The 21904-nt window shown below is 37.5% G+C and overlaps 1 protein-coding gene across 1 annotated transcript in view; it reads left to right on the plus strand.

Moving 5' to 3' along the window:
- The window catches only part of SERPINI1 (serpin family I member 1), a 52486-nt gene extending 30790 nt beyond the window's left edge, over positions 1-21696 (plus strand). The window contains exons 4-9 of the mRNA XM_032986507.2: positions 2348-2542; positions 3407-3611; positions 11934-12031; positions 18174-18260; positions 19528-19617; positions 21402-21696. Coding sequence (XP_032842398.1) covers positions 2348-2542; positions 3407-3611; positions 11934-12031; positions 18174-18260; positions 19528-19617; positions 21402-21478 — 752 coding nt within the window. The 3' untranslated portion in view covers positions 21479-21696. The remainder of the gene's footprint in view (positions 1-2347; positions 2543-3406; positions 3612-11933; positions 12032-18173; positions 18261-19527; positions 19618-21401) is intronic.
- Positions 21697-21904: the final 208 nt, after the last annotated feature.

Raw genomic sequence — 21904 nt, forward strand, 5'->3', positions numbered from 1 at the left:
AAAAAAAAAAAACAACCTACTATTGGAAACTGCAGAAAAGTTGTCTACAGAGGGGTTATTGGCCTATACTTTGGATGTGTGGAGTATCACTAGTTCTCTGAGGAACTCATAGTTACAAGATACTGAGAAATACAATACCAAGGAATACAAAAGATAATTTTAAACCACAAAATCAGACCCTGTAATGTAATCTTTTCCAGTGTGAGGAAACTAGAAAGCATGTTAAGAGGGTAGTTGATTTCAGGAAGACTGTCGAGAGAGTTTCAAAACAAAAATCTGCAGTAGGGAAGTAAGCACAAAATTACCATTGTAAATATGCATATTCAGAGCTGCATGATATATAGTGCTTGCTTTGCTTGTGGAATCCCAAAGATGTGACATTTTCTGAATACATGCAGAGTCTCAAGGTACGGGAGTGAAGTTAGTCCCCTGTTGTAGGAATCGGAGCATAATCTCATTCTAGTTCATCCGGCACGCTCTGGAGGTTGATATTTTAAGAATAATTCAACAGGGGTCTGGCTCGAACATCAGTAGTGCCACTGCAAATTTGAAGGGATTGGAGTCCCCTGTAAATAATTAACACATCACGGTGTAGTCTGAGCATTTAACAATCCATAATGCTTTACGGAGTTGTGTGGCACCAAAGTGGAAAAACACCTCATATAATGCTTTTATTCCATTTTGGAAACAATCTGTCTTTTTCTAAGGGAAAATGGCAGCTATTATATTCATAATAAATTCTGCCCTTTATCTCAAGCTTCAGAAAAAGCGGGAATGTCAGTGATGCAGCAGGTTGCAGAGTGTTTTCAGAGAAACGTGCTGTCTGTCTGAAGGAAAAGTAAAATTCTCTGTCTTTTAGGAAGAACAGCAAGTTCTCCTGCTTAACACCTGCCACATGCTGACCAAGCTGGTAGCAGTTGCCCTGGCAGGAGCTGTGCGGAGCTAGCAAAGACAGCTGTGGGTCTCTTAGCATTAGGTTGCGATAGTAACAGTCCCTCAGTCTCCTCTCTGACCACTAGATCTCATTCTCTCCTGCCTGCCAGCTCCGACGGAGGAGGCTCGTTTTCTCATTAGGAGAGGGGTACAAGACAGACAGGTTTCCAATTCCAGCATGTTAAGCGTGATGGGAGGCTGGGAGCAGAAAACAACTGTCAAAGGTTTCTCTGGCCAAAAAAATTCTTATCTTTACATTAGTGTATTAACAAGATGTGGCTGAAAAATATAAGAGAATATGATGTACCAAATAGAAACAGAAAAACTAGAAGTGTATTCCTTCTGAATTTTTCCTTTTTTTTTTTCCAGCCACGGAGAGTGAGTATGGCAATATTGGTCACATCTCAGTTCTAAGAATGTTCTAGATAAAATGAAGTACAAACAGCAACCCAGAAGAAATACCGTGCTATGATACACAAATTTCACACCAGTTAGTCAGTGTCATATGCTCCAGAAAGCAGAATTAATTTGTATTTTAAACCATGGATTAAGAAGTAATAATTAGACTGAGGAATGTGTTTATTTTAACACCTTGCATTGCGATGTCAGTTAAAAATAGAAGTGAGCAAGAAAGCTATCCAAAGTAGGTTGTAATTCTTCAGAAATAGTGACAAATCTAGTCAGTGCACCAAATTTAACAAACTCAAAATTATTTTGCTGAAAACAACCCATTTAAGATGAGCTAAAGCAGGTAACAGACTGTATTCTGATGTAAATGACTTATTTAGGAGTAGTAGCAAAGCAGCTGCCACACTCAGCTGACATACCTCCCATGAATAGAGCAGCTGCTAGATGTTTTTTCTCTTTTGCTTTTCAAGAGCTAATGTCAGTGGAACAAATGCTGTGAATTTATGCAGTTTTGTTATGAGTAGTCCTTACTTTGAAGACAGTTGGGCATTAGTGAAACTGAATGCTTCCTTCAAAATTGGCCAGGGGTGAAGTTCCAATGGGCATACTTACACACTTTAAATTAAGCACCCATTTAAGTGCTGCTTTGGATTGGAGCCAAAGTTTGTAAAAGTTCTGAATTTAAGACGATAGTGCTGAACTGTGTTATAGCACCAGTGTAAACATTCCATGCGTGATCCCTTTTCCACTTATTTTCATTGGGGGCTATATTTAAGTAGTGAACAAGAAACAGTTGACTAACATGTACTTGATGGAAGGGTTTACGCACCTACACTGTGATTTAGGTTTACAAAACACTGGCAGTTTAATTTGAGATTTAATGAAACATCTGAATTGGAAATTATATGTTAGCACAGCTTTTTATTTTCGTGCATTTTTCAAGCTGTCTTAAGTTTGATTTAATGCTCAATTTGACATGCAGACTGACAGATAGTTTTCTTCTTAGATATGATCAAAGATTTTGTGTCTTCAAGAGATTTTGGTGCTCTGACTCATTTGGCTCTCATCAACGCAATCTACTTCAAAGGCAACTGGAAATCACAGTTCAGACCTGAAAATACGAGAACTTTTTCTTTTACTAAAGATGATGAAAGTGAAGTGCAGATTCCAATGATGTACCAGCAGGGAGAGTTTTACTATGGTGAGTTGAACCTTTAGCAATTTAAAGCTAGTAAGTCTTCCCTTAACAAGTTTGTTGTTGTAATACTCATTTGTATGGTTTGTTCTTTCACCTAGAGTCTTAAATGTGGTGTTTGTTAAATGAAAGGACTCTGATTTTGATGTCTTATTGTAGTGTGTGTGCTTGTGTATTATAACTAGATAGCAAAACTTATAAAGATCTCCTTCTTAATTACTTGTTTAGGTACGTGTTTGGTGCCACATTGTGGATTTCAGAATGTTTATCCATTATATCAAACCTCTTTACAATTCTTGAGCTAGTCCTGCTTCTCACTAAAATATTTTTCTTATCCTGTGCTAAAAATTTAAATTAATAATGTTTGCTCATTACTGTTGTAATATCCTTAGAAAGGTAAAATAGGGGTTCATTGAACAGCAGAACTTATTGGGTTTTTTTATCTTGAGCTCAAACTACAAGTGGGTTCTGTAGTGTCTAGCATTGGCAGTATTTCACTCAGACTCAGCATTGGAAAATTACATTTCCTGAATAAAAACCCTCTGTCCATTTCCATGAAAGGCTTAACAACTTTTAGACTTTTCTCTCTCTAAACAGCGGGAGTTAGGTAATGGGTTTGGAAGTTTGATTATCTACAAACAGTGTGATTGTGTAAGCCTGTTTTCCTTAAGAAAGCAGTTGTAAGCCTCAAATCCTGTGATAAAGGAACTGACATCAATTTTATACAGAATAGAATAAAGAGGGTCATTTTAAGTTCCAGTATCTAGTAAATACTGCCTAGTATTTGTCTTGGTATTTTTCCCCTATCTCCAGTGAAGACAAAATAAAAAACTTGTAATAGCTTTTGTTGTTGTTGTTTTTCTTTTGTAGGAGAGTTCAGCGATGGCTCCAATGAAGCGGGCGGTATCTATCAAGTTCTGGAAATACCATATGAGGGAGATGAGATCAGTATGATGATCGTTCTTTCCAGACAGGAAGTTCCACTGGTCACGTTGGAACCACTGGTCAAAGCCTCATTGATTAATGAATGGGCTAATTCTGTAAAGAAGCAAAAAGTGGAAGTGTATTTACCAAGGTGAGAATATGCTCCCATGTCAGTAGAAGGGGAAAGACTGCATTCAAATTGACCGGAATAGCAGAGTAGGTAAAACTTGAACATCTTGAGCAAATCTGCAGTTATGTAGCACCTACAGGAAGGTTGCTTTGACAAAAAGGCCCGGGGGGGTGTGCAGTGCAGAATGATGACTGGTTGAGCAACAGATGAACACTGCATTTGCATCCCTTTCATATGTAAGCTCTAGAAAGGAAAATTACCTCATCAGGAATATATCCACTCTGAATGATGCTCAGAGTATTGCAGAACTCATTATGGATAAGTTCCGTTTAGACAGGAGCCATAGAAATATTGCAAGTCTGAATTTACAAAGGCTAAAATGTTTCATTTAGGTCCTCGTTAGATTTCTATGTGCTGCTGATTTTTAAAGTTCTAATGTTTTGTGTCTGTGTAGATACAAATGGTTGAGTGTTGAGAGGTAATTCCAGTCAATTTGTGTCTTTTGTCTTTTTTTGTAGTTGTAATAGGTGCTGGTTTCCTTTTCCTTAGAGGAGCAATAGAATAACAAGATGTTACTACCAGAAGGGATGAAACTTCTGTCAATTCATTTGTAGACCTAAGTTGTATGTGCTCAGTGGCATATTTGTTCACATATACCACTTAGCTTATCTTTCCTAGAATTCTGTTTCATCTACCTTCAAATACTTTTCATGCTTGTCCTACACTTAGTAACAGAGTTGTTTACCACTGAATGTCACTAATAATGTATAGTTGGATCATGATGTCCTTCAAGTGGTTCATACTGATTTCATTGAAGTGTTTATATAACAATATGGCACAAGTTTGATGTGGATCAGTTGCTTATTCTGCTTTTGTGGCACTGTGCAATGGGTATATAGCTGCAGAAAAAATAAACTACAGTGAATCCTTTTAATCATTAGAATAATTCTTTGTTTTCAGGTGCCTTGGAGATTTGAGTTTGTTATATTTCACATGAAAAGAGAAGGGCAGGAATCCCTGCAGTTTATCAGCTTCCTTCCCAGAGCAAAGACCACTTTCAAGCAGCTAACTGCAGCTGAGCACAATAAAACAAGGCTAGCCAAGATAAATTAGGTTGAGATGGACTGGTGCTGTCAACATGTCCTGATTCCAACTGGAGATGGAATTTTACTTCTCCTTAAAGCTGTTACATTTGGAGTGGTGAGGAAACAGCAGCATTTTGGGGCTATTTCTCTCTGTCCCATAGTAAAGAGTTTCTTTCTTTTTTAAGTAGCATTTCCTTTGAAGAAGCAGGGAGAGCAGCAAAGAGCTGCATTGCAGGTTTTAAACAAAACTGAACCTGCTGTACGCTATTCCTGTGATTTTTGTTTCGTTTTTCTCTTGGATCTTCGTGTCTCATGAGCTTTAGTATTAACAGTCCACTAAGATGCAGGGGTGGGGTGTTTCCTCTAGGCTATTTCTCCTCCAGGCTTGGGCAAACCTTACCTAGATGTTAATGAGAAGTAAAATATGACTATTTGTCCATCCCTTAAGCTTTCCATTTAGAACTGGAGCATTTTGCAGTCTGTACATCAGGTGCTGAAGTTGGACATCTTCTCTCAAAGATGCAGAGGGTGACATCTACAACTGAAGTCTCTCTCTCTCCACTGATTATATAGGGAATCTGTGAAAACTAGCTTTCACATTTAAGAAGCTTAGGTAGTTAAATACACAAGTGTCATTGAAAACATATTAATTATGTTTATCACTTGAATTTTTTTCATAGAGGTAGTATTGGCTTTTGTATGCTTTTATCCAACAGCACAGACTCCAGGACTCTCTGTCTGTACCCAGGTTCTCAGACATGAGTTTGAGGCTTAGGTTTTGTGTGGTCATGAAATGTCCTTATTTATTTTGTCCTCAGGCTAGTTGTCATGCCTGTTGCTCTTAGATAAGAACCTCAAAGAAGTTGGTAAACATTTGTGAATTAAGGCTATACAAAGGCAAAACAGGTACAACCAGGTGCAGATTACCTTCAATATTTTCAGATTATAAAAGAGAACTATCATGAGCTTGAAATTCCATATAGTAATACTGCAGTTTCTTACAAAAATTCCAAAGATTAATTGCATGCTCCCAAGGTGTTGGCTTGCCATTAGGGATTCAGAGGTGATCTACAGGATTTTATCAATGCTCTAAATAAACACTTCATAAATATTTTATGCTCTGACTCAGAAAGACATGTTATGAAATGTGGCCTGCAGGCTCTGTCCTCTGAGAAATTGAAAGCAGCAGTGGAATAAAATTAAATTTTTATATCCTGGAAGATGCTATCTAATTATAAAGTGAACATTTTTAAAACTTACTGTTGTAGTTTAACCCCAGCTGGCAATTAAGCACCATGCAGCTGCTCACTCACTCTCCCCACCCCCCTTGGTGGGATGAGGGAGAGAGAATCAGAGGGAAAAAAGGTAAAACTCGTGAATTGAGATAAAGACAGTTTAAGAGGACAGAAAGGAAGGGAAAATATTAAAAATAATAGAATATACAAAACAAGTGATGCACGATACAGTTGCTCAACATCAGCTGACCGATGCCCAGCCAACCCCCAAGCTGTGGTGCTTCCCAGCTAACCCCCCAGTTTATATACTGGGCATGACATCCTATGGTATCCAGGCTGTGTCTCCCCCAGCTCCTTGTGCACCCCCAGCCTCCACTGGCAGGGCAGTGTGAGGAGCTGAAAAATCCGTGACTAAGTTGTTGTTACGCAGTGTTTATACTAAAACATCAGTGTCTTATCAACATTATTCTCATCCTAAATCCAAATCGCAGCACTATACCAGCTACTAGGAAGAAAATTAACTTTATTCCAGCCGAAACCAGGACACTTATACATTTGTAATAGGACCTGAATGACTAGCCAAAGCAGAGTTAATCACAACTTTCCAATTTCTGTCTGCATTATCTCTCTGCAAATGAAATTGTGTATTATTCCTCTTAATAGCAAAGGAGAGATTTGTACAGAATCGTTAAATTATACTTTCTCATTTTCATTTTCAAATCATTGTTTCCAGCTTAACCCAGACTAAAGTGATCAACATTTTAATCCACTTTTTGCATAGGAGTGAAACAGACCATGAATCTAATTTACAAAGCTGTTTCTCTAACATAAATTATTTGAAGAGCATAGGAGGAACTAGTACCTAATAACAGTGCTACAGTCTGCAGATCTCCTCTTAAGGATTGTTCCAGTATGCTCGGCTCCCTATAATGACCTTCTTGCTTTTTTTATGCATTTAAAATATCTTTAAAAAGCTTTAGATGGTACTGAAACAATAAGGGTTTTTTAGCTAAAGGTTGTTTTCTCACCAAAAAAATAAACCAAACCCAAACAAACAACAACAACAAAAAAAACACAAACAAACAAAAAAACCAAACCCAGACATTCTGTCTCTTTTAACATGCTCTCATGAATCCCTTTTTCATGAGGAACAGGCAAGTGATGTTTGTTTTTGAGATACAGTCACAGAAGAGGCATAAAACTGTCCCACTGACATACATATGCTTAGACAACTTCAGCAGCCCCATTTTTAGCCCTGGGTAGAAGGACCTTGCCAGAGAAAGAACCGTAATCTGTTCACTTCACCTGGTCAGAGCAGCTGTACGGGCTTTTTTTGGTTTTGCTGTTAGTGGGGGGTTTTTTGTTGCTTGCTTGTTTGTTTTCAGGCTATTAAATCGTGCAGGCCAGTTCTGGCACCTCAGGACAACCTAGCTGAAATTCCAACCGAAACGCTGGAATTGATATCACCTGGCAGCTTTGTACTGTAGGCTGCTTGCTAGGTTAAAATAGTGATTCAGACCCTGAGGGCCTGTCCTCCAAGCAAGAATATTGTTATTTCAAGCAATGGAGCCATTCCTTTGTTTGCTTTTTGTTCTGCAGAATTTAATATATTAGAACCAATCTGAAAGCCTGGTATTTCTTGCTTTTGCTCATTCAGAACTCTTAGTAATTTTTGAAATTATAGCTTTTGGGATGAATCACACCAGGCTCTACTTATACAACAGAAGTGATCTAGAAAGTGTACCCTAATCCTCCTTGAGTCTGTGGATCCTCAGCACCTAAAGACTTCACAAAAAAATTCAGCATTTCAGAAGGGTTACACAGCATGATAAAAGGTGAAGCCATGGGGTTTTTTCGGTCTTGAAATTCCGTAAAATAGAAGACAGATGGCCTAATGTGGTATGTTAATGATCTATACAAAACCTAGAGGTTCAGATACACGACTAAGGAGACTGTCGATGACATAAATGCATCATTTTAATCTAATGATTGTGTAAGTTTTAAATTTCATGAAAATATCATCATTCTCTGCTAAACTCTCCAGAGAACTGCTTGTTAGTTTCTCAATCTAATTCTACTTCCTAAGCCTCTCATTCTGCTCTTCATGTGGGAGAGATCCAAAGACAGTGGAAATCAAGGGAGGTATTTTTGTTCAGCTATTTGGACTGCATTTTACATGTAGGAAGTAGAGAGACTTTACAAATGAACATTGTAAAAATAAATATAGGGCTAACTCGCATCCTCACTTCTCCTCAACTTTGGCTAACAGCTGATAGGGAGTCACTATCCCTTATCATGAACATGTGTTGGTGGACCTTCTAGAACTGCTGAAGTACAGAAGCTCTCCTCTTGACCCAACAGACCAGTCTTTCTGTTCTGGTCCTATGTTGAAAATACTTCATTTTTTTTCTTCAATGTCTGTTTCCCAGACTTACTTTTGTGGTTTTTAATGCTCCCAGTTGCAACTATTCCATGACTTCTGATACTGAAGTATTGAAATTGATTTTTTTCATTGTATATTTAGCTTCAGAAGCACCTCAAAGATTGTGGGGAAAAAAAAAAATACGACCATCTGGCTCAGTATATGCAACAAACACTGCAAATGACCATGTGTCAGGGTTAGTATCATGCAGCTCGGCATTTTCAAAGTCTGGAGGTACAGCAAGTGCCTGGCTTGGGAAGTGAGATTGAATGTCTTTTCTGTGTTCTAGGTTGTCAGCTTTGATTTTGAATACCTACATCACTGTCTAAAAGGAATGCAAAGAAATCCAAATATGACTGGAGGATAACTCATACTGAATGTTTACATCTGATTGCATAGCCTGAAATTACATTTCAAAGTGTAAAGCAGCCCTATTAATCTTCAAAAGAGGCTAGTTCAGATGTCAGCTAAAATATCTGAAATATCATTAATAGCTGATCTGTAACTTTCACTGCTCTTCAGAGCATGTGAGAGAGGAGGGGAGAGACTATTTTGAATAGTGATTTAGAGTGGGTTTTTACCATATGACAAAACTAAAAGGGTAGAGGGAAGCAATTAGTTTTATTTTTGTAAAGGGATAGTTTGGTATTTATAGAGCTGATGGGATATTTTTGGTCTACTTTATTTGTCATAAAAAGCAGGAATTCACTTCTATAGATACTGTTAGAGACCTTCACTCATCCACCAGTTCAGTATTTGCCTTTCCAGAGGTTTTAGTGAGGGGTATAGCCTCTATCCAGTGGTTAAGTGACTGCAGCTGTCCTTCATGTGTTCTTTAGCAACATAACCAATTGACTTGTGTGAATCTTTTTTTTACATTCATATTCAGCTGAGGTTTTACAGGTTGTTTGTTTTTTTTCTTTTCAAAAACATCTCCCAAGCCTCTTTCTCAATTAGTATGCAAAAACATCTTTTGTCCTGCTTTCTTTCATGGCTTAGCGGATAAGTGTGTTTTCTGTTTAGTGGCCCAGAGACTCAGACCCACCGGATTTCCATTTATTTATTATAGTGATTCTCTGCAGTTCGGAAATAATGTTTTTTTGTTGTTATTTTTCTTATTTGTGACCTAAAATTCTGCCTTTCATGCAGATTTTTCTTACTACGCTCCTGTCCTGATATTCCTTACTAGTTTGACACTGCTATTTAATAGCTAAATTGTCTTGAAAGCTTGATACATTTAATACTAACTGGGGTGAAATGAAAGCCAAAAAGGGAAAATACAGCACTCCAAAATTTTAATAAAATGCATTTTAACATACATTTGCTTTTTCTGGATGTTTGTAAGGTAGGTGCAGTTGGATATGTTTTTCAAAATGTTATAGTTTTAATATAGAAAGAAGTATTTCTGGATTTATTCACTCTGGATTTATTCAATGTGCACAGACAGGACCTCTGTACTGTTTAACCCTCGTTAACTCTAGCATTAGGAATCAAGTCTCAATTCATCTTTCTTCGGGTTTTTACTGAAGTCTCTAAAATGGATCTGTGCATACTTTACAAGTGTGTAGTGAGGGTAAAGCTGGTCTGTAGTTTTGGAGCCTAGACGCTAGGGAAATTTGAATGAATGAGCAATTTATAGATTTGTATCTTAGCTTAAAGCTAAAATTGTGTGTAAGGTCTTGCGAGCTCCCTGCCTCTGTAGTGTTTGACCAGTGTGAGTGTCCACAGCTTTCTAAGAGGAGAAGAGCTAACAGGACACATTTCATTTTTCCAAAATCTTCTTGGCTATTTTCAGGTCATCTCATATGTGTACTTACGTCTCATTCATTAAGATAATCACATCTTCTTTTTTTTTTTTTTTTTTTTTAAACGAATGCTGCCACAGTGAGTGATGCAGTATATGCCAGAACACCATGAGAAGCTTTCTCCACTACATAAATCTTTGTTGGTCTCTTCTGAATCTTTTGAGAACTGCCAAAACAATAAAATCACAAAAATCAGTTCTGGTTTTATTCCAGGGGTATCCTGGAATTCATCTGGACAGGGTACATGAACACTTGAGATGCCACCAGTGACTGCCAATCCTGAACTATCTCCAGATCATATTTTAACTTGCATAAATTTTTATTCTGGGTAATGACTAACATCTATTCCATCATAGATTTTTGGCTTCTAATAGCATTTCTAAGTTCATTATGAATGTAGATTGTGTATTGGATTTTTCTCGTTCTGTGTAAATGTTGTAAGTGAGGAAGATCCACTTGACCCTTATCCAGTTGTCTTTTGATGTCCACATTATTCTTTTATAAGCTGCCAAGGCTCATAGGTGCTGGAGTACTCAGCTCTTCATCAGCTGTTCTCTGCTCAGAGTTCTGGGATGTATTTTCTCCTGAGAAGATCACCTTCTTCCAGGTAGTTGAGGAAAGTTAATCCTGAAAAAGGAAATTGCACAGAATCACCTATTATTTTATTTAGTTCTAGCACATGTAAGACCCGTCACTAAGGACTGCAGTTTAATTGCAGAGTTGTTTCTGACTGCATGGCTTGGTAGAGAAACTGTAACAACACGCTGTGGACTGTATATTTTGTGTTGTATAGTTATAATGAGTGCCTGTCAACATAATTTAAATCAGTAATAATTTGTTTAGTCATTCTACAAAGAACCCATAACTCACCCATAACAAACATTTATAATTAGTCTCTTGTGTTTGTCTGTAGGCTTGTGGTATTTTCTGGTTGGGTCTGCCATTCTTATTATTTCTTTGTTTCTCCAGCTGTCCAGTCTGGTTTTGGCCATACATAAAGGACTTGAGTCTTTTTTCGTGTTACCAACACCAGGCATAACTTCTATAATGTTTCAAAAGCAGTCTTTTGTAAATAGAACAAGCTTTTGTCCAAAATCTTGCCCTTGGGATAAATCTCAATTTCTCCTTCCAGCACAGTAACACAGCCTAGACCATGGCTTTGCAAGCTAACCCTGAAATCCTGCCAGGTTATACTCACATGTGCCTTTGTGCTAACAGCTATTTGTTTTCCCTGTTCTTTACTCACAATCGAGACCCAATTAAAACTTTGCCACCACAGTAATTAGAATCTGAGTCAGAAGTGCTTTATATTCATGCTCATAACTGCTGGGCTTTGCTCATACTGTCTAAACAAAAATGTTTCTTTCTTACTTTCTTACTCCCTCTTTGCCAACAGCTGTCAATGAAGTTTGTGCTGTCCTTTGCCTTATTTGATATTCTATTCTAGTATGTGTACAATTAAATTTGGTTTTTACAGTAAACCTTTTGTATAAAAAGTAAGCATTTACATTACTGCATAATTTTGCACTGAGGTTTTATGGTTGGGGACTGTACATACTATTAGCATATTTTTGATTGCTTCTGCATTAGAAAAGTAAAATCCAGCTGTGAGAGTAATTTGTTTGTAAGTATTTTTGTAGAAGATGTCACTGTACTGTACTGCTAGCGCCGCATCTCTTACTTTGCTTTATTTACTTTGGTGTTTCAATTGTCATTACCTAGAAATCTCAACGTTCTCATAACAGTGTGTACTGCTTACATCTGGGCTGTTTGTAATTTTCTATTACTTATTCCAGGTTCACAGTAGAACAGGCAATTGATCTGAAAGATGTCTGGAGAGGTCTGGGAATTACAGAGCTGTTCAGCAGCAGTGCTGACCTCACTGCCATGTCTGGTAAGAGGTTCTTGTGTTGTATCTCAGGGTCTATGAGGAGGTACTAAAATCACCTAAAGATAGCCAAGGAACTTTTTGGAGTGGTTTTATGGGGAAATACCCCAAACCTGCTAGCAAATTTTTGATCCTTTGTGATTTTGCATAACAGAAGAATATGCTCACTGTAGGAGCAGTTGGGGCAGGGGAGAAATCCATCAGGGTGTGTGGGTGGGGTGGGGGATTTTTGACCTGGGAAAGTTCACTCCGAGTAATTCAGAATTGGATCTCGTTAGAAATGTGGAGAAAGTTTAATTCTATGCAAAAGGCAGATCCACATTAGAGCAATATATGGCTTCAGTGTCTTGATGGCAAATGGGATTCGCACAACAAAAGGGTTGTCATCTTTTATCTCCAGAGGCTATTTGTTCACAGCATTAAGAGCATTAAGCTGTTGTACAATTAGAGTTGTCTCCCCAGATACCTGCTGTATAGAAGCAGCATAGGGAAGCAAGTCGCGAGATAAAAGCAATTTAGTCACATACAGCTGCTTGCCTATTTAAATGTGTTGTCAACACCTTATTTTCAAAAGTTGAAATATTGAATGCACTTAGAAATTCAGGTGGAAATTACATATTTATGCTTTTAATACCTCCTAAAAAGTGGCACAAAAGGTGGTGAGTCATCTTTGCCTGAGAATTTAATTTTTGTGTAACAGAAGTAGCCACGCAAGCCGTCTAGACCTGAATTTTGACAGACCTGCTTGTTCTCCATCTAGAAGCATGTGCCAGTGTGAGATTGCTGTCATTGTTCTCGTAATTTGTGCTTATATACTGCTCTCTGTATGGGTTTTGTTGCTCTATGGGTTACTGCCTAAGCAGCCATATAGATCCTTAACTGATAGGGAATACCTGTTCTTAATTGTCTGTCTCTGGAAGAAATCACACCTGTGTGGCTTATTCAAAATAGTAGCAAGGAAAGGGAACCTTCCTCTAAAATGTACAACAGAAGTGTTTCCGATTTTTCATATCTGTTTCACTTTTGCTAAGTTTGAAATACTTTTTATAGTGTATCACATAGCTTATTCCACTGCTTTGCTGCTTTCATTTTTCCAGTGAAATTGTGGGAAAAGCTAGATTTAGCTAATGTGAAAAGAATTAGAATAAATGAAAAATACTTCTTTAAAGAAATACCATTTTTCTGAAGAAAAACACCTCCAATTTCTCTACCACACCAAAGAAAAATAAGCTTTCCAATAAATTCTGGTCTATATATAGAAAAACATTTACTTGAGGAAGAGTACTAAGGAGAATGGAAAATATACAGGGGAGATTGAACCACAAAGGCAGTGCTTGGCTTTTATTTAATTTCACATAAAATTCACCCATGTGTCGGGGACTGATTCTGTAGTTGAGAGGTTAGCAGAAAGACTGGAACATGCTTGTGTTTTAATCCATGTGAATAATGATTTGCTTAAAGTTCTATATTTTTGACAATTGTATGGTACAAAATCAAAATACCATGTTTTTGCATGACTGAATTAACTCCTCTGCCATTTAAAGATTAACTTTTTTTTATTAAGTAACGTAGAGCAGTGTATAGAGAGAATTCATTAGTTTTACTGTAACATTCTTGCTTTTCACTTAATGGCATGTGCCATCAGGTGATGAAAAAGTCATTCGTAAATTAAGAATAAGAACGTGTTTTTTAAGTAATGTTTTTAATGAAAACTCTGCTGTTGATGCTATGGAGATGAAATTTTAAGTAATCAAAATACAAATAAGTTTCCTTTCTCTTATTTTTGCAGTGTAAAATGGGGAGGATGGGGGGGGGGGTGGAAAAACCTGAAGAAAAATGTTAAAAGCTTGCTTATACAAATACCTGAATAGTATGTCAGGTAAGAGGGAAGTTGAAGCCAGGTATTTACATGCATCTCAGTGTCAGCCTCCTAGAAAATTTATCACTTCATGAAACCCCAAATGGAGATATTTGAGCAAAATGTTTGTCTGGACAGTTTTAATTTAGGAAGATATAAATCATAAAAGAAATCTAAGGAGATTTTTGAGAAATTCTCTTGTGCTTAAAAATACTCTCCTCCCCCTCTCCTGTTCTCTTGCTTTTGGATTATTGTCAAGGAAAGCCGCCTGCAATTTCAACAACGGCCCTAATCCTGTAATCAGATCCAGGCACAGATTGTTGAGTTCAGTGAAATTCTATGTGGGTTTAGTGGATATAAATCAGATTGCAGGATTACAGACTTATTTTTCAATATTTGGAATTTTTTGCACTCAATCTGCAAAATGGAAATAGATGAGTCAGCTTTACCTTCCTGAATGGCTGGATTGTGAACAACCAAACAGAAAGTATTAATCCAGACACACATTTTAAATGCTTCTCTTGCAGAAATTAAGTTCTTTGTCAATTAACACAGGTGAGTAAGAAGACATTTCTATTTGGCTGTCTGGTTGCGTGTACTCTGACTTTCAGCAGAGACTTTAACAGGTTTTGCTTGTAGCTCTGATTCCATCAGGTGTTTCAAAATCTTGAAACAACCTCTGGTGTTTGGGATTTTATAATTTACGCAGTGTGTAAACTTGCTGCTTGAGTATTTTGACACCATTTAACACTTACCCTTGAACGAATTTCAATACTAAAATTCCCCATCTCTTTCAAATTATTATAATCTTTGTTACTATTGTATAATGCCTTAAATGGCAACTGCTTTTATCCTCAAGGTGTCCTTCATTTCGGTGAGCAGTGAAGGGATATTAATGATGTACTTTCACAGTATAAAGTAGTTAGAAGAGCATCAGTCTGGTAAATAGCTCTTTGAAATCTTGACTGAGGTGGCTATAATTTTTCTGGGCCAACCTAAGCTAGAAAAGCCAATAAACCTGCATGCTTTTTTAAAATGAGACTTGCAGAGCAACCAGTTGGCAGCTATGAGTAGGAGTTTGCAAGCATATGGAGTGTAATGACAAATGAAGTGTGATTCTAACGGAGTTATGTACATTAGAAATAAGCTTCAGATTACTCCCACACATTAATGGGTATCTAGGCTAGGGTCCTGCAGAAAGCTAAAAGTTTGATACCAAATCTCCATGGGATTTAGTTCTGAGGTGCTAACAATCAAATCGTGTTGGTTCTTATGAAGATTCAGGTTCAGAGAAGCTACTAGAGAAAAATGACGTGATAGTAGATACACAGGTAAGCTCCGCCTTACCCACAGTGAAAGCCATAAAGGGAGATGTATATTAATGACAAGACGTGTATGATATGAAGTATTGCAGTCAGTGATTTGACAATCACAAAATAGAACAAAGGGAAGAGTGCCTGAACACGCAGTGACAACATTATGCTTCCATTTGAAAATAGATTAATTCACTTCAGGGGAGATGAATGAGATGGATGTGATGGTGGCAATGTAAAGAGAAATGTCTAGAGAAAGTAAATTGGGAAGTGGAATTGCTATTTTCACCATCCAAGGACAAAGGTATCCGATGAAGTGAAAGGCAACAAATTGAAACCAAATAGAAAGTACTTCTCTTACGGAAAAGTTAACCACAGAGATCTTTGCTTCCTTGAGGTCATGGTAGAATTGAAGGTACCTCATGGTACCTTCCTTGAGGTAGAATTAAAAAAAAAAATTTTGCTTCAGTGAAATCAAACACAGCTATACTACATTGAATAGAGGCATTTTATATATTCAATGGATTAGAAACATGGTTTAGGGTATAAGGCACATGCTGAGTGAGAGGATATTTTTCTTCTCTAAGTCGTGCTTAGAAGCCTTTCATCTGTAAGACTCCTTATATCTTGTTCTGAAGCAACAATAATACTATAGCTGGCAGTGTGCTAGACTAATTGGATGTACTGGTCTTATCTGCAGTGGCACTTCTTGTATTCCTGTCAATTTAACAAAATATTGTTGGGTTTTTTTAGTACTCCAGATACTGAACACATTTACAAGCAAGCCTACTATTATACCTGATAGTAAATGTTAGCAATGGTTATGCTGTCTGAATTAGGGTCTATAAACTCATCAGATGGAGACAAATCTTCTGAGGTGTTAAGTGTTCTGACCAGAAATATACCTTGGAGTACCATAAGCACCACCACACTATGCAAAACAGAGCATTCAGGATGAAAATACAGAGTATTGTCGTGAATATTACAGGTCACAGGGGCAGGCTTAAGTGCTGTAATTAAAAAAAAAAAAACTGTGATTGAAATACACGATGAGGCTAAGTGGGCATCGTTTTGTCTGTCATTAAACATAAAAATTCATTTGGGTTTAAGATAAGGAACTCCAAATCATCATGTTTTAATAAAGGCTGCAAAGTCATTGTTTTCTTTTGGTATGTGCTATATAGCTCAAATGCTCAATAGAGGTTTGAAATGGACCCGAGCAAGGATGGCAAAATACAGCTGCCTGGAGGGTAGAATTTGCAGAACTGACCACTAAACTTACTGGGAGTCCCCGTTAACTGACACATTTACAAAGGCAGCATAGACAGAACGTGAGACCTGCACAACAGGGATTGCTGATGTGCGTGGATCTGCCACCCTTTTAGCACCTGTGTAAATGCTCTTGCACATCCAGTGTTTGTTCTAAAATGTTTTTTGAAAACTTGAGTTTTAACGGTCCGTATTTAACACTTGATTGTAGTATTTAGTTAGCTTGTGATGTATTTTTTACAGATAATGCTTGAAGCTTTTAAAAGTGCTATTAGTGTTGGAATGCAACCACATTGTGTTTTCAGATGGCCTTTCTGTAACAGTTAAGGAGACATAAGCTGTGAGAATTGTGCTTCCTGTCCCAAGATAAGTAGATGCTGTATGTTCCAGGTTTTAAAGTAACATGGTGTAAACTTTATCCTAGCTTTCAAGATAGCATTACTGAAGGCTTGGAACTGAAGCCTAGAACTAGTAAAGTATTTAGCAATCTGGTATATGGTTTTCTATGCAGAATCCCGAAGGGAGTGATTTGGGGCTTCTGTTGGTGAGATTTAAGTTAAGCATCTGAGCTGGAAAGTTTGCTTCAGTTCTGAGTGTATGTAGCAGTAATGAGTTCTGCTGGGGAGAGACATTTTAAACTGCTGTCTCTTGTGGCTTTGGCTTGCATTAGTAGTAGAGCTAGTGGCTATCATGAGAGCCAAAATAAATGGGAAACAATTAGATGAATAGTCCAAAGCTTTCCCACCTTAGTCAGCCTTCAGCTAGGGCTTTGGCGTTGAACATTTTGTAAGGATCAGAAATGCAAAATGGGAGAGCTGTCTCACTGGGACGGTTGCATTAGATAGTCATGGTTGTGTACCTCCCGGTTCAGAAAGCTTTTATTCCTTTCTGAGCTGCCAGTTGTGCTCTGTCATTACTGTGGATTTTACGAAGGTCCAATAAATATATATCTAATCCTTGTTATGTCTTACTGATGAAACTTAGTCAAACAGATGAAATAGTGTTACGTGTCTTGCTTCCTGCAAGGTAATGAGTATTCTAGGAGATCTGATCATTTAGCCACTGAAGAAAAGCAATGAAACATCCACTGACTTAAGCAGGAGTAGCATTGGACTGAAATGAAAATACTGACAAAGAAGGATGGAAAAAAAACAAGACTGAGAAAAAAACTAGTTCCATGGTGGTTGTTTTTAATAAATATTTATCTTCAGTTTATTTTAAATATAATGACAAGAAGAAAAAAAATACCTAATTTTCCTGGAGGACTTCTATATTACACCTAATGCAGAAATTAAATTCTTTATAAGTATTTGCCATGTAACATCATAACTCTTTTTCCCAATAGTTGCACTTAAAATCCTGTGTTCAAGGATTGTCTTTTACTCTATCTGGTATATTGGTGGTCTAGGTAGTACCGTGCTATTTTAATATACATAGTGTAGGAGAGCACTACAAATTTAAGGAAGATAAATGGTGCTATTAAAGGTGTTGACAGAAGATATTTTAATGCAACTCCTTTGCACAAAGGTCTTGTCCTTCCCTACCTGGTATAGGTGGATAATAATGTTGAAGTTTTTGGCAGTGTTTGATTTGGGTTTTTTTTTGGGGGGGGGGGGGGGCGGGGGGGTCGTTTTTTTATGTGTTTGGTTTTTAAAAACTTAATTCTTACTGTTGAGCCACTTGAAATGTGTTTCTTTTTCCTCCCCAGATGACAAAGAACTTTACCTTGCAAAGGCATTTCACAAGGCATTTCTAGAAGTTAATGAGGAAGGATCAGAAGCTGCTGCTGCCTCAGGTACCTGACTAAAAAGCAGAACTAAATCAAATGTCTGGTGTTAGTTAATTTTTTAAAACTGACTTGCTATAAAGTCAGGAAAGCTAAATAGCACATAGCATGAAGTCACAACATATCAATTAAGCTGCTTTTTAGAAGAGAATTCTAGAAATTAGAAGTGTTAGCATTTTTTTTAACATGGTTCATTTCACAAAGAATTTTGAGCATTCTGTAGAAAACCTCTTCCTTATTTTGCTTCTGATTGTCAGGAGGGTACAGATTGCAATTTATACTCTTTTTAGGGAACTTAAGCATTCGGTTTTTTTTTATCTGCTAATTGAGATGGTCAGAGGCATTTGATCCAGAATAGTTGGAGTTAGGAGTTGTTGCAGTTTCATTTTAATAAGCTCGTATACAGAGATGCAAAATGGAAAGTGCTAAATGCAAAAACATAGCCAGCCCCTATTAATGCTAGGAGGCCGGGTGGTTGGTTTATCACATGGTTATCACATGCTTTTCTTGAAAATAAGTTACCTTAGTTGCTAATACGTTTTGTTAGGTGATTTCTAATTGCCTCTACTTGTACCAGTCTTTAAAGAAAATAATTACTCCCCTGGTCGTGAATATCAGTAACTAGGTTGAAGTGTAACATTAACGTGGACAGTTTACTGGCATGCATGAGTCTTTTTTTATAAACAATGCAGTGAAAATGTAGAAGTGAAACACTGGGAAATAATAATAATGTCCTGGAGTAACCCATGCATCTCCAAATAAAAATAAGAGCCAAATTCTGCACTATTCCCAGTTGATTTTACTTTCAACCTCTGTATTATTTAAAGACTCAGGCTTAAAGCTGCAAGATCAGCCCATCTAGTTGTTGCATATTCCATAGTTATTAAGGGTTACCTTTTGCTATCAACTGCAGGCTTGGAGCTGTTTAAAACAGGTCAGCAGTGCTGTCTATCTTAATGCATTTGCTTCCTGCAAGTGAGCAGGAGTCATAACTTCTCATAAGGTTCTGGATCCTAAAATTTATAAGTTGCTCTCTCAGCCTGGGAAATTGTGCCACTCTCCATTGTTAATCATTCTTAAAGCACAAATAGGCATGCAGTTACTCTGTAGGTCTCTTTCATTTTCAATGAGATTTTTCATGCTATTTCTTGGTGATGCTTAGTGCTGAGAGTGCAGGACTTCAGTGTCTGTTCATGAGCTTCATTAGTATCTCTCATAAAGAGCAGGAGAATATGCAGTGATATTTAACAAGTTTCCTATTTCTTTCTCCTTTTAGGAATGATTGCCATTAGCAGAATGGCAGTGCTGTATCCCCAAGTTATAGTTGACCACCCCTTTTTCTTTTTGGTTAGAAACAGAAGAACAGGTGAGAATATTACAGACTCTTCCACATTTTTCACAGTACATCATCAAGTATAGAAAAAAAAATTGCGTATTTTGATCAGTGAACTGTCTTTATTATGAACTTTCCTTAATTTGTCTTAAAATACCTAATATTGAAAGACTCACTTTTTCTAGGTCCCCTTAATGTTTCTCAGAGTAGAACGCCAAAATCTGACATAATTCTGAAAAATATTCACAATTACATTATTAAAACCCTGGGGAAGAAAAAAATCACCATTTTTCTTCAGAGAGCACAGTGTTACTGCTCTGAATATCCATAATCGTTGCATTCCATAAGAGCTTGGCTATAGTAAGACCAGTGAGATATGTTCTCGGTACCAAATGATTTGCATAATGGACAGATATTAGAGCTATGAATAATTCTGTTGTGCTTTTGAAATGGTCTGTGGCAGGCAAGGGATGAGAACAGCAGTCACTAGCAAAACTGGCAATCGTTAAGTAACTCCTTAGTTTCATGTTTGTAATCTGTCTTAGTGATGTGGATGTGACTAGGTGACAAAACATTACAGTGTACCCACAGACTGTCGTATGGGTGTGGGTGTTCTGGTATCTTACATGCTCTACAAGCAAACCTTGGTAGATTTGGTTTGACCTTTTTTTTTTTTTCTGTATTTGAGATCCCCATCATAGGTATCAATTTAGTAATGCTACAGTCCAGCTAGGTGGGGTCACTCATGCACAAGACGCAACATCAACTCTTGGCGGAGGGGGAGGATGATCACCAAAAATGAGTATCCTTGCTCTTGTAGACATCTAATGAGGCAAAAATGTATCCGGAGGAGGATATCTGCCCTTTTCCCTACTCAATATACAAAAATCTCCCCAAAAAGAAAAGTTTAAATCAGATCAGAGTAGAGCTTTGTAGCTTTGGGGCAGTTCTTAATGTTGCATGGGCCTTGTTGCATGTAGGAAGAGGAATTGCCAACAGCCATAAAGCCTGAAAGCTCATTACTAGTCTATAAGTCTAAGGTTAGAAAGCTTTTAAAAAAAATCTGTGATGATCACTGTTCTCCTCGAGAATACCCTAATGCTCATGATTGATTACTGTGTTTAAGCAGGTTAGATAGAAATGTATAAAATGGGAAGGATGTAAATGACCATTAAATAGCACAGGGGAGCAGTATTCATACAGAGAATTCCTTGTTCTGGGTTGCATGCTGTAAGGTGGAGTAAATCTATGAACTCTTAAGTATCAATCTGTTAATAATCATTAACTGATTGGTGTGAAGCTTCTGGAACTCATTTTCAAATCTGTGAGGAACATTGTCCAGCAGCTCAGGCATGTGAGGGTCAGAAGTGATTAAGAGGGTTACTCTGATTAGGTGTTCACTTCAGTTAAGGTTAGCTGCCATCTTTGGAGCCCCTCAGCCTAGAAACCAGTACTGACACTTGACATCAGTGGCAGAGCTTCGTGGGCCTTCATCTGAACCATTGAAATGCCAGTGAACCTCTGTTTTGCTTTCTGTTGGGTTTTCAACTGAGCCTTTAGAATAAGCAGAGGGGCACTGAAATGCAGATTTCGCTGTTCTTGCCTGTACTGTATCTATCAGTTCTGAATACAAAGAGGTCCTCTTCTCTAGGGCTATTGATCCATAGGCTTTCATGAGTACTGAGTTCTGAGACGAGTGTTCCTATAGAAATTGTGCACTACATGCTCTAGAATTTATTATCAGTATTTATTGTCTTATAACTTCAACTTTTCTTTTAGTTCTGACATCTTTCCTTCCCTTCCCGCTTTTTCCACAGGAACTGTGTTATTCATGGGAAGGGTAATGCACCCTGAAGCAATGAATACAAGTGGCCATGACTTTGAAGAGCTTTAACTGTCACCAGCTACCAAAAAGAGGAGATAAGCACATAAAGTTTGAAGTTAATATATTTAAGGTTTGCTGTGTTTTCCCCCAAGATACTGTTTAAAATGCTTTTGGATCTAACTGTGTGCAAGTCAGTTTCCAGAGGAAAGCTTACAGTATTAAAGTAATGGTTCTGTTTCTGTCATTGTGATTGCCGTGTCCTTAAAATAAAATTGTGTACATGTCAACAACTGTTTCTTGTTCTAGTGAATTGTAAAGCAAAAAACTGCCAATCCATTATTTGTAATTTTTTTACAGTCCAAAGACTGACTTGATCAATGAGACAGGAGCAGAATGTGTGCAGCTCTGAATAATGCAAACGGCAAACCTTGATGATAATTTATAGTCGAAGAACTACATCTGGAAAATGTGATCTCTTCCTGTTCCTGTAAAAGT

Source organism: Tyto alba, unplaced genomic scaffold, assembly GCF_018691265.1.
Source record: "Tyto alba isolate M040663 unplaced genomic scaffold, T.alba_DEE_v4.0 Super-Scaffold_10, whole genome shotgun sequence".
Classification (NCBI taxonomy): domain Eukaryota; kingdom Metazoa; phylum Chordata; class Aves; order Strigiformes; family Tytonidae; genus Tyto; species Tyto alba.